Raw genomic sequence first — 12,287 nt, 5'->3', positions numbered from 1 at the left:
CGACTGAGTCTTCTCCCACTAAAGTAAATAGGATTTGTGTCATGGATTTTAATGAGAGTAGGGCTGAAGCTCTTTGAGATTGCATAAAAGTTTACCTAATCCTGAAAAGGTGATATTTAAACTGGGAGAAACTATGTAGTATAACAGAGTGGGTGCCATTAAAACTTGGATGTTTCCAACCCACAGTCAATTAATGTTCAGTGAAATTCATAGTATATTTCCTTATAACAACAGGACACTTGAAGGGAATATTCAGAGTCAGACTATCTTCCTAAATGTTTTATTTCCTTCGCATGAGGACATTGGAAATCACAGAGCTATTTATATTGTACATAAAAAATAAATTACTTACTTATAATTACAATAAGAATGACTGCACATACTACACCAAGGATGATCATCATCTATTAAGAGAGTTAAAGAAAGAAAAATGAGGTCTTTGCATTATAAAAGGTTGCTCCTGGTTTTATCTTTAGGTGGGCTGTTCACTCTGTCCCAGTGTTCTTAATCATTGCACAGACACCCTGTAATCAATTTTTATAGGTCCCTAATGTAGCATTTCCTAGAACCGAGACAATCTGAGAGAGAGCATCTATTAAGATACAGTCTAACACGTTTGAAGCTGTGTTCGCTGGCTGTGTTGTAGCTGTGTTGTATAACGTGGCCAGCTAATATGGCTTCAGATGTATTCACCAGTATCTCAACAGGGCTTTTAATCATGGTAAGATAACCTGATTAGCTAATGTGATTGAAAAGCACACACTTTGTGAGAGTCAAGATGGGCCCTAATGTGTGACAGGAAGGAAGAGCCAACAATTGGTACTGGCCACTTCTCCTCTCCTTCTACTCCTCCTCTGGCTCCTGAAGTCTGGAAGCTTTCTTTACTTTACTTTCTTTTCAGGGGAAGCAGGGAGGACCTGGGGGGTCAGGGTAGGGGGTCAGGTTCCAGCCCTGGAGACAGCTGGGCTTACTTGAGAAGGAGGTGAATTGCCAGTAGCACCACAGGTTTCTAGGGGAGACAGAAATGAAGCCAGACAACTGGGTTGGGGTTTGCACTGGGGAGGCATATGGATGGGTGTTTGGCATGGGGACAGGGAGAAGGAGGGTTGAGGCAGGGGGCTGGAAATGATGATACTGGAGTGGAGAAGTAGGTGGTTTCAGGATGGGAAGGAAGAGGAGTCTTCCTTGTTCCATGGAGAGGATGAGTCTGTTGAGGGGTAGGGGCAAGATTTTGGTGAATTCAATCTTTGCTTAGCCTTAATCTGGCCCTGCTGAAGAGATTCTCTTCTGCCTTCATTTCCCATGGTGGCCTGAGGAGGCCCTGGGTCATCGTTGTCTTCTACCTCCAGAAGCTTACCTCCATGAAGGAGAAAGAGGTTCATCAACCCCCACAAGGAGAGAAAGGCTTTTCCACCCCACTCTTCATATATGCTATGCTGATACTGGCTTTGTGCATGTTTTCAAGTGTATTTTTATTATGTTGGGGCTGAGGTTTTTGCATGTGTATCAATTTCTTCAGTTTTCGTGTCACATGTTCTCACACTTAGATTTTTAAATTAAAAATTTTTCCCCAAAGAAACAGTTGGGTTTGAATTATGTGAGATGAGGGTGGGGTGGGAAATTCTTGCAAAAAAAAATCTAAAAACTTTTATGATACCCCCAACTTTTACAAAACATTCTAGAGAGTCTGTGAAATCCAAAAGTTGGCTGGAGTTTACATAGTAACTATTGAACTTAACAAGAGCTTTGAAAGGGATATAATTGCTCAAGCTTCAGTATGGAAGCGAACTTCTAATTATTTGGGGGAAGTTAGAAAGAAACTTCCCCTTGGGAAAGCTAATTCCATAGCTGCCTATTGCAGGGTTTCTCGTACCTTCTTCCAAAGCTGCCAGTGCTCGCCAGTTTCAGAGGCAGGATACTGGGCTAGATGGATCACTGGATTGATTCTGTATTGTAATTCCTATGTTCTCTCATTCTTGTCTCTAGAAATTGGCTGAAGCCTCATAATTATGATTCAAATTTCAGATAGCACAAAGATAGTGTAGGTTAAGTCTATTTCTATTCAAAGTCACTATAGCTTACAAAGACTATCCTACTGGTTTAAAGAGTAACATATCTTACTTTTCAGCATTCAGAAAAAGGGTCATTTAAAGCCAACCTACTGTTACAAGGGCTCATTAAAGCAAAGTGAAAGTAAACAATTAACATTTAACAGATTTAACAAGAAATACCTATCCTCTTTACCTTGCAGTTTTTCCACCAGTATTTTCTCTTCAATTTAGCTGCACTAGTTTCAAACTGTGAGGCACCAGCTTGTAATGCATCTGCCCGGTTGTCAAGCTCTGAAAGCTTTTGGTCTCTTTCTAGAACCTTGTCTACATTCACTCGCATGATGTCCACCACCTGAAAAGATAACCCTCAGTTAGCAGACTCCATACATGGAAAGGCTGTATTCATAGGACTGAAATCTCATGGCAAATGGGAAAGGTCCCTTTGCTATCAAGGTAAAAATTATGGCTTGCTATTATATAGACAATTCCTCTATAACAGGGCTACTCAAACTTATCCTAGGAGCCCTAGGTAGATAGTAAGGTGCACATAATCATGCTGAGCTCAAGTGTCCTTACAGACTATAAAATACTAAGACATTAAAATGTACTCTAGTTATTTCCATGAAGTTTTTTGAGGAACATGCATGCACTGGTGCTTTAACCCAGTTAGCAAAGCAGCTATTGTTACAGGAAACTGGCTGACATACCTATCACGGGGCAGGCACCAACACATTTGCATTACATGCTAGCTCATAGTGCTGGTTAGGAACACAAGCCCAAAGGTATTATTTTCACTGCTGATGACTTAACAACATAGTTGCCCTATCATAACTATAGAAGTAGGCTTGATAAGAGTTTCTAATAGGAGCTACCACAACCTCCTTCGCAGACAAGGTGATCTTCCTTCTTCAGATTGTAGTCTGAAATCCTGTTTGGTATTGCAGGTGGGGAGAACATTTTGGATAGAAAAACTCTAGTCTTTGTTAATTTCACCATGGAGACCAGTATGGGCCTGATGCCCAAAAGAGCATAGATTGGAAGAGACACACAGTAGGTACTGGGAAAGGCATAGTAATTCAGTTATTTTATACATATTGAAACATATTTACATTGATTGGGCATTTTTAGCCAATTAATGCTTAAAAATAGAAATCCTGATCCAACTTCATCAATGTCTTACATAGGCACAGTTTCTGTTTAAGTCAATAAAGTTGTGCCCACGTATGGCAGCAGTAAATGTGAGACTGGCCTGCAATTCCTTATAAATTATTAATGCTGCAGACTATGTCAATTGTACTTAATCTAATTCAATCTGTTCAGAATAATAATAATTAGCAGTAAAAATCAAGAGTCAAACACACACTTTGGACACAGTAAAAACAGTGAAACCCTACATGCTGGCTTAGTTATAAGATGCATCTTGTATTTATGTACAAGAGAAAACAAAAGATAGTTGGTCCCATCCTGCTCTCATTGAAGTCAAACGCAAAACTCCCATTATCTTCCAGTGGGAGCAGAATTAGGTTCTCAGTATGAAATCCTGGCCTCACTGAAGTCAGTGTGAGATTTCATGTCTACTCGCAAGTAAAGTTTTGTTCCTGTCCTTGTGAAATGAAATGGCACTGTAGTAAAACCATAGCTTCTCTGCCGGATTTCCATAGTGCAAGTATTTGGTGCCACCTAAAGGATAGTCTCAGAGTAGCAGCCATGTTAGTCTGTATCCATAAAAAGAAAAGGAGGACTTGTGGCACCTTAGAGACTAACAAATTTATTTGAGCATAAGCTTTTGTGAGCTACAGCTCACTTCATCGGATGCTTTACCACAAGACACATTGAAACAAAAACATTTCCTAGGAAAAGACTGCAGTAAGAGGGCAAGATAAAAGTAAAGCATAATGAGTCAGATCCTCAGCTGTGGAAATCAACACAGTTCCATTAAATTCAAGGGATCTGGCTTGATACATATATCCTATCTTGAAAATCCCAGTAGAGTTTTGCCTCCTTGATTCTAGTCAGCCTGTGATTTATCAGTTGGCTGAGCTCCCCCACCACATAAAACATAAGTTCTCCCTGCTCCCTTAAATGTCTTCTCTGGACTACCAACCTACAGCAACTTCTATCCCAAGTCTGAACTAGCCATGGAAGTGAATCTGGACGTTTCAAGTGCACCCTGGGATTGATGGTCACCTGCTGTCCACTTACCAGACTCACCAGGCAGTGACTTCCCTGACAATTAGCCTGATTCTCTCTCTCCATTCAAACTCCTCTTCACTACGAAGCTGACTCCAGTAGGCCTGAGTTAAACATATCAGAACTAAAGTGTGTCTCAGACCACAAAGTTCAGAACCAGGTCTTCAGAATTTTGGAGAGTTCTAGGCTTTTGGTTTGGCCAGTCTATTATTGGAAGCCATTTCCATTCTCCTGCTTGAAGAACCCCATTCATGTGTTTGAAGTAGCTCCTTTTAAGCAATAAACTAATCATATTTCACTTCCCAAGTAGGGTCATTTGCTTTGATTCTGAGCAATGTAAATGCTCACAGCACCCTTATGATGCAGTCTATTTAGGTAGAGAAGTTTATTTTATGATTCTAACTGAGGCAGGGTCCTACCAAAGGCTGGGACATAGTGGTCCTGATTCTCTTCTCACTTTCCACAGTGAGAATAAGAAGTCACTCCATTAAGGTAAATATAATTACACTGTTGTAAAACCAGTGGGAGAGAAGAATTGGGCCTAGGCTTTTCTGTAGCTGGACGCTATTCTGATCTGCCCCAAATATCAGCAAAGGAGCATCCAGGACATGAAGCCGAAGAAGGTTCTAAAGGAAGAAAACTCTGTCTAAAATATAACATTAATTGTATGTATAATGAGAAGCTCAGGTTGGATGATTTCTGTAAACTTCTTTCCTATACTTGTGAGGTGCATTTGCGGACAATCCCAACACCAGTTGAATGGATATTTTTTGGTGTTTGTACATCTGAATTGGCATTAAGGATCCACAGAGAGCAAGATAGAGTTCTCTACAACTAGTTGTTCCTAACTATGTGGTGTTCAGTTAGGTAATGGAGCATGGCCTAGGAAGTCTTCTACGTACTGTACTTAATACACACATCTAAAGTCTGCACTATGTAACTGGCCATAGTGCAAGTCAGCAGCTTATCCATGATCAAACCCCAAGATTAGCTCGATGGGTTGCACCCAGGATTAGCTTCACTAGTTCAGTGAATATGGTGGTAAATGAATGCTGGCATGAGGAGTGTGACTGAGTGAGAATTTTCTGTAATATTTTGTATGAATCATGGGAAAAGGTTATTTACTCTTGGGAAGCTATGACAAAGCTGTCAATGGCCCCTAGGTGTCTTGAGTTTGGCCCATATCATTGGGGAATCCATGAAGACAATGGCAAAGCCAAACTTTGGGACATTTGCTACCTAGCAACTAATGACCATGGATGGTCCACTCCCCCTTCCCCCCTCCCTCCTCTGTAGGAAGCCATCTGTGTTTAACCAACTGGAGAACAAAGGACTGAAGAGGGGCCAGGTAGGATTGGCCTGGTTAACTTGAACAAGAGGGTACAGACTCAGAGCAGAAGCCAATGGGGACATACCACTTTAAGGAGAACGGTCCACTCTGATTAGCCCAGAGCCACTTTCTTTTCTCTATGCTAACCAAGGGCTTTCTACGCTGGGTTCCTGTTGACTAATAAACCTTTCTGTTTTGACAACACTGCGTGAAGGTCACTGAAGATGCTGTCGGAGATGCACTGCTCTTTAAGATTTACAAGTGTATCTCAGGAGTCCGCCTCAGTGGAACTCGCTGAAAGGGGTTCATGGTGGGAAGCAGGACTGCTGAAGGCCCAGAGGTCGAGGCTACGGAGGCAGTGAAGCCATGTGACTTACTCTTAAGGAACAGTGAGGCCCGTAGGAGGTCTGGCTCACTGAAGGAGTCCTCCCAGAGGCTATTCCAAAGTGAGGGGTCATAGCACTGATCCTGTGGATCCATGACGAGGAGTAAGATTGTTAAGGGGAATTATCCCAATGAAGAGGGAATCCATGCTGGAACTAGGTCTCATATGGAACTATCATTCAAAAAGTAGCTGGCAACTTCTTGGAGCTGTTGCTCTGTGGACTTGCTCAACTGTTTGTCTTTCCCTGAATTTCATTTTTAATAGTAACCAAATAAATTAAATAAAGCCCTTATTGCTAACTCCAGCCTGACCCTGGAAACTAATCCAGGCTTTCAGACACAGGGTCCTTCCCATAAGGAATAGCTTGCAGGGGCAGGGCCTATGTCTTTATAATCCCAGAAAGGATTTATATTTATATTGGCTATTTGCAAACAATGACAGAGGTAACGTCTAAGTCATACTTGTTTTGTGAGCAGAGTTGTTAGGGGTATAAAGATTATGAATGAGCTCTTCTGCAATCTGCCTATTAAAAACCTTATCTCACATAAATCTCATTCCATAGACCCCCTGACTTCAATTGAATAAAGGCGACAGGATCTTTAACTGGGCAAACAGTCATTTAATCATCTTAAAAAATAAAATCTCATCAGTGCCCCATTGTGTGCAGCTCACCTCATCGACCTGAGCTTGTGTCTGTTGCAGTCTTCTATTACTGGTCACATTGGTGGGGGGTGGAGGCCCTCCTGCCCCGGAAATTGTGGAACCTCCGGCACCTTGGGTGGGAACTGGGGCTGACCTAAACCAGAAGCAAAGAAAATAATTGAACATGCATTGAATTTCATTCATTTGCACCTTCACTTTGCTACCAGTCCAAGATGTGTATACGCACAGATAAAAAGCAGAGTTTTCTAGCCTTCCATTGATTGTCAGTTAGTGCAGGTGTCCAAAGTTAGGCACTTAACTCTGTACTTAGGCACCAGGTGCCTGACTTTGGGGAACCAAGTTTGAAAACCGTGCCCTTCCGGGTTAGTTCTGATTTTCCCCTCATTTTCCCCATTAAACAGTTCTGATTCAGGCATATCTGCTGGAGTCAACAGGAATCCTGTGTGCCTTGGATAGGCCCTTCGATTAGCTATCAATCATCTTTCTTCCCTGGCTGAGCAGTGGAAGTCAGGGAGGAGGAAATACTGCTCAGAGTATCCATGGAACAATGCATAATGGGCATCTTACCAAGCACTCCAGTTATATTCTGTGCAATTCATTTCCATGTTTTCATTAGCTATAGTGTGCCCTGCTTGCAATGCAAGATACAGTCTAGCAAAGATCCTCTGAGGGGTTAGGCAGAAACACTAAAATTTTAGAAAACTCTCCCCTGGCAACGAGGCTAAGTCCATTTGTCTATCAACTGCAGAACTAGGCATCAAACAAACCACAGCAACAGTTCTGAACATGTGCTCCAGCAAGTATGTGTAGGTAAGGCCTAACTTCCTTACAATGGCTCAAAAAAAAAGACTTGAAGCTGGTCTCTAAGGGCATGTCTACACTACAAAATTAGGTCGATTTTATAGAAGCTGATCTTTAGTAACCGATTTTATACAGGCCCTGTTAGTCTGTATTCGCAAAAAGAAAAGGAGTACTTGTGGCACCTTAGAGACTAACCAATTTATTTGAACATAAGCTTTCAAGCCGATGAAGTGAGCTGTAGCTCACGAAAGCTTATGCTCAAATAAATTTGTTAGTCTCTAAGGTGCCACAAGTACTCCTGTTCTTTTTGCAATTTTATATAGTCAATTGTGCATGTACCCACTAAGTGCATTAAGTCGGCAGAGTGCGTCCTCAATACCATGGCTAGCAATGAGTCACAGAATGGTGTACTGTGTGTAGCTATCCCACAGTCCCTGCTGCCCATTGGCATTTTGGGTTAAGCTCCCAATGCCTGATGGGGCAAAAACACTGTCGCGGGTGGTTTTGAGTACGTCATCAGTCTTCCCTCCCTCCCTCCCTGAAATCAATGGCAAACAGTCGTTTCACACCTTTTATGCAGATGCCATAGCATGGAGCCTGATCAGCTGCGCACTGCTTTTGTGAGCATTGTAAACACCTCACCCATTATCCTGCAGTATGTGCAGAGCCTGGCTAGGAGCCACCAGCACAAGGATGATTGTGAGGAAGACATGGACACAGACGTTCCTGAAAGCATGGGATGTGGCAATTGGGATATCATGTCGGCACTGGGGCAGGTTGATACAGTGGAACGCCAATTCTGGGCCCGGCAAACAAGCACAGACTGGTGGAACCGCATAGTGTTGCAGGTATGGGATGATTCCTAGTGGCTGCAAAACTTTTGCATGCATAAGGCCACTTTCCCGGAACTTTGTGAGCTGCTTTGCCCCACCCTGAAGCACAGGAATACCAAGATGAGACCTGCCCTAAGAGTTGAGAAACGAGTGGCAATAGCTCTGTGAAAGCTTGCAACGCCTGACTGCTATCGGTCAGTGGGGAATCAATTCGGAGTGGGCAAATCTACTGTGGGGGCTGCTGTGATCCAAGTAGCCAAGGCAATCAATACCTTTCTACAAACAAGGGTAGTGACTCTGGGAAATGTGTAGGTCATAGTGGATGGCTTTGCTGCAATGGGGTTCCCTAATTGTGGTGGGGCAACAGATGGAACGCATATTCCTATCTTGGCACTGGACTACCTTGCCAGACAGTACAAAAACTGCAAGGGGTACTTCTCAATGGTGCTGCAAGCACTGGTGGATCACAAGGGCATTTCACTGACATCAAAGTGGGATGGTTGGGAAAGGTGCATGACATTCGCATCTTTCGGAACTCCGGGCTGTTCGAAAAGCTGCAAGAAGGGACTTTCTTCCCAGACCAGAAAATTACCATTGGGGATGTTGAAATGCCAATAATTATGCTTGGGGACCCAGCCTACCTCTTGCTCCCATGGCTCATGAAGCCGTACACAGGCAGCCTGGACAACAGTAAGGAGCAGTTCAACTATAGGCTGAGCAAGTGCAGAATGGTGGTAGAACATGCCTTTGGACATTTAAAAGGGTGCTGGCGTGGTTTGCTGAGTAGGTTAGACCTCAGCACAACTTATATTCCCATTGTTATTGCTCCTTGCTATGTGCTCCATAATATCTGAGAGAGTAAGTGGGAGGTTGAGGCAAATCACCTGGCAGCCAATTATGAACAGCCAGACACCAGGGCAATTAGAAAAGCACAGCTAGGCGTGCTGCACATCAGAGAGGCTTTGAAAAACAGGTTCATGACCGACCAGGCTACGGTGTGACAGTTCTGTGTGTTTGTCCTTGATGCAAAGCCACCCCCTTTGGTGAATGTACTTCCTTGTAAGCCAATCCCACTTCCCCCCGCCCCGCCCTTCGACCACAGCTGGCAAAAGAAATAAAGTCCCAATTGTTTTGAATCCATCCATTCATTCATTCTTTATTTATTTTAAAAAAATTGAGATCACTGACAATGCTGATTAGTAAAAGGTAGCCCGGGTGGGGTGGGGGAGGAGGGAAGGACAAGGCCACATTGCTTATTGTAGCCACACTACAAATCAAAGCTGTTGGAATGACAGCCTTCTATTGCTTGGGCCATCCATTGAAGTTGAGTGGCAGGGTGCCCGGAGCCTCCTGCCCCACGTTCTTGGGCTTCTGGGTGAGGTGGGTATGGAACTTGGTGAGGAGGGCAGGCCGTTACACAATGGATGCAGTGGGGCTCCGTACTCTAGTTGCTTTTCCTGGAGCTCTACCAGACACCTCATCATGTCTGTTTGCTCCCCCATTAGCCTCAGCATCTCCTCCTGCATGTTCTGATCACACTCACTGTATGCTTTCCTGGCCTCTGCCACTGAATGCCTCCATGCATTCAGCTGTGCCCTATCAGTGCGGGAGGACTGCATGAACTCCAAAAACATGTCATTGCAAGTGCGGTTTTTTTGCCTTCTAATGTGCGATAACCTCAGGGACGGAGTTGATACAGGGAGCATAGAAACATTTGCAGCTGCAAGGGGGAAAAAAGGGAGAGTAGAATTTAAGAAGATACGTTTCTGAGAACAAAAGGGAGACCGTTTCACAGTGAATTAAGCAATTCACAGCAGACAGCACATGTGTTTTAGGTACAAGGTCACATTTTGCCTTTTATATTGAGCACCTGCCAGTATGGTGACACATCACACACGGCTGGGCAACAGAATTCGGTTTCCAGGCAGCCATGGTAAGCCAAAGGATATGCGGGATTGGCTCTTCCGCGTTCATAACATGTGGGAATGGTTTGAAACTGCAGCACTCGCCTTTCCCATAGCAACCAATGCTGGTTGGTTTTGCCATTTAAAAGGAGGGCCTGCGGTTGCCAATTAAAAGGACGGGCTGCAGGTTTTGGGGTGGATGTGCAGCACATCCCTCCTCGCCCCTGCATGGCTATTCTCCGGGATGATCCTTTTTAGCCAAGCGCAAACAGCCGATCATGACCGGGGTCTAATGTGCCGGGGATCACCAAACAGAGGGGATTACTGTTCCCTTACAAAAATTCCTCTATTTCAACCAGGTGACCATGAATGATATCACTCTCCTGAGGCTAACACAGAGAGATATAGACTGAATGTTGCTTGAATGCGACCAAAACCCAGGACCATTCACTGCCATGCTTTGTGCTGCAGTGAATCCAGACTACTTGCTACTGGCTTGGCATGGTAAAGTGTCCTACCGTGGAGGACGAAATAAGGCAGCCCTTCCCAGAAACCTTCTGCAAAGGCTTTCAGAGTACCTCCAGGAGAGCTTCATGGGGATGTCCCTGGCGGATTCCCACTCCATCCCTAGACACATTAACAGACTTTTCCAGTAGCTGTACTGGCTGCGAATGCATCTCAATTGTTCAGGGCAAATCAAACATTAAACACAATTGCTTTTAACCACTGTAATGTAGTTACAAATGTGCACTCACCAGAGGTGACTTCTCCGCCTTCAGGATCTGGGAACAATACACCTTGGGAAGGTATTGGCTCCAGGGTGATGAAAAGGTCCTGACTGCCAGGGAGAACGGATTCTCCACTTGCCTGCTGTGCATTCTCCTCCTCCTCCTCCTCTTCCTCATCCACAAAATCCTCCTCTGTGTTGCGTGAGGCTTCCCCCTTGCAGGTGTTCATGGACAGTGGTGGGGTAGTGGTAGGGTTCCCCCCTAGAATGCCATGCAGCTGATCATAGAAGCGGCATGTATGGGCCTCTGACCCAGAGGGACCATTTGCCTCCTTTGTCTTTTGGTAGGCTTGCCTGAGCTCCTTAATTTTCATGTGGCACTGCTGTGTGTCCCTGGTGTAGTCTCGGTCCACCATGCCCTGTGCGATTTTGGCATATATATCAGTATTTCTTCTGCTGGATTGGAGTTCTGCCTGCAGAGATTCTTCTCCCCATACAGCAATCAAATCCAGTGTCTCCAGTTCGCTCCATGCTGGAGCTCGCTTGCGATTCTGGGACTGCATGGTCACCTCTTCTGCTCAGCTTGCCACGCTGACCAAACAGGAAATGAAATTCAAAAGTTCCCGGGGCTTTTCCTGTGTACCTGGCTGGTGCATCGGAGTTGAAAGTGCTGTCCAGAGCGGTCACAGTGGAGCACTCTGGGATAGCTCCCAAGGGCCAATACCATCGATTTGCACAGAGCTGCATCTGCACTACCCCAAATTCGACCCAGGAAAGTCGGTTTTAGCTCTACTTCCCTCGTCGGGGAGGAGTACAGCAGTCAATATTAAGAGCCCTTTAGGTTGGTGGAACGGGGTTGGTTGTGTAGCCGCATTGCTTATAAAATCAACCTAAAGTGGCTAAATTCCACCTATCCCTGTAGCGTAGACCAGACCTAAACCACCTTGCAGTGGTGGCACAACCAGATGAGCTGAAACAGTAGATGCAACTCTTTATGAAATGGATGGATTTGCCATATAAAGAGCAAAACGTGGGCACGCCTAGTTCTGTAAATCTGGCCCCAGGGCGCATAAATCCTCAATCCAAGCAATCTGATTGCAATCCGTGCACTGGGGAGTGCAGTGATTCAGACTCTTATAAGTATTAGCTGTGTATAAAGTGAGAGAAAATACATGACATGCTAGGTCTCCCTTGGCTGTTTTGGTTCTCTTTCCTCCCATCCTCTCCACTTCTTTTCCTTCAATGTTTTCATGGGCTATGTGCCCTAAGCCCCATTTTCTAACAGTGATTTAGAATAGTCCCTCCCTTCTCTTGCCCTGTGTTACCTTCTCTTAATTTCTGAGCTTCCCCATCCCTGTCTCCTTCCTGCCTCTTTACCACCAACCACCCATGATCCCACTCTC

General features: G+C 44.5%; 2 protein-coding genes across 2 annotated transcripts; both read right to left on the bottom strand.

Moving 5' to 3' along the window:
* Positions 1-344: 344 nt before the first annotated feature.
* On the bottom strand, positions 345-7,224 carry LOC144270455 (vesicle-associated membrane protein 3-like). Its single transcript, XM_077826931.1, has 4 exons — positions 7,187-7,224; positions 6,629-6,752; positions 2,245-2,403; positions 345-404 (listed from the first exon to the last, which is right to left on the bottom strand). Exons 1-4 carry the CDS (start codon positions 7,222-7,224, stop codon positions 345-347), a joined length of 381 nt encoding a protein of 126 aa, XP_077683057.1.
* A 2,303-nt stretch (positions 7,225-9,527) lies between these two features.
* Positions 9,528-11,447, bottom strand: LOC144270453 (uncharacterized). The gene is made up of 2 exons (XM_077826930.1): positions 10,913-11,447; positions 9,528-9,973 (listed from the first exon to the last, which is right to left on the bottom strand). Exons 1-2 carry the CDS (start codon positions 11,445-11,447, stop codon positions 9,528-9,530), a joined length of 981 nt encoding a protein of 326 aa, XP_077683056.1.
* Between the last annotated feature and the right edge of the window lie 840 nt (positions 11,448-12,287).

The sequence above is a fragment of the Eretmochelys imbricata genome, chromosome 9, assembly GCF_965152235.1.
Source record: "Eretmochelys imbricata isolate rEreImb1 chromosome 9, rEreImb1.hap1, whole genome shotgun sequence".
In the NCBI taxonomy this organism is placed as follows: Eukaryota; Metazoa; Chordata; order Testudines; family Cheloniidae; genus Eretmochelys; species Eretmochelys imbricata.
The sequence above is the reverse complement of the archived record's forward strand: the minus strand, read 5'-3'. Positions and strand labels throughout refer to the sequence as shown.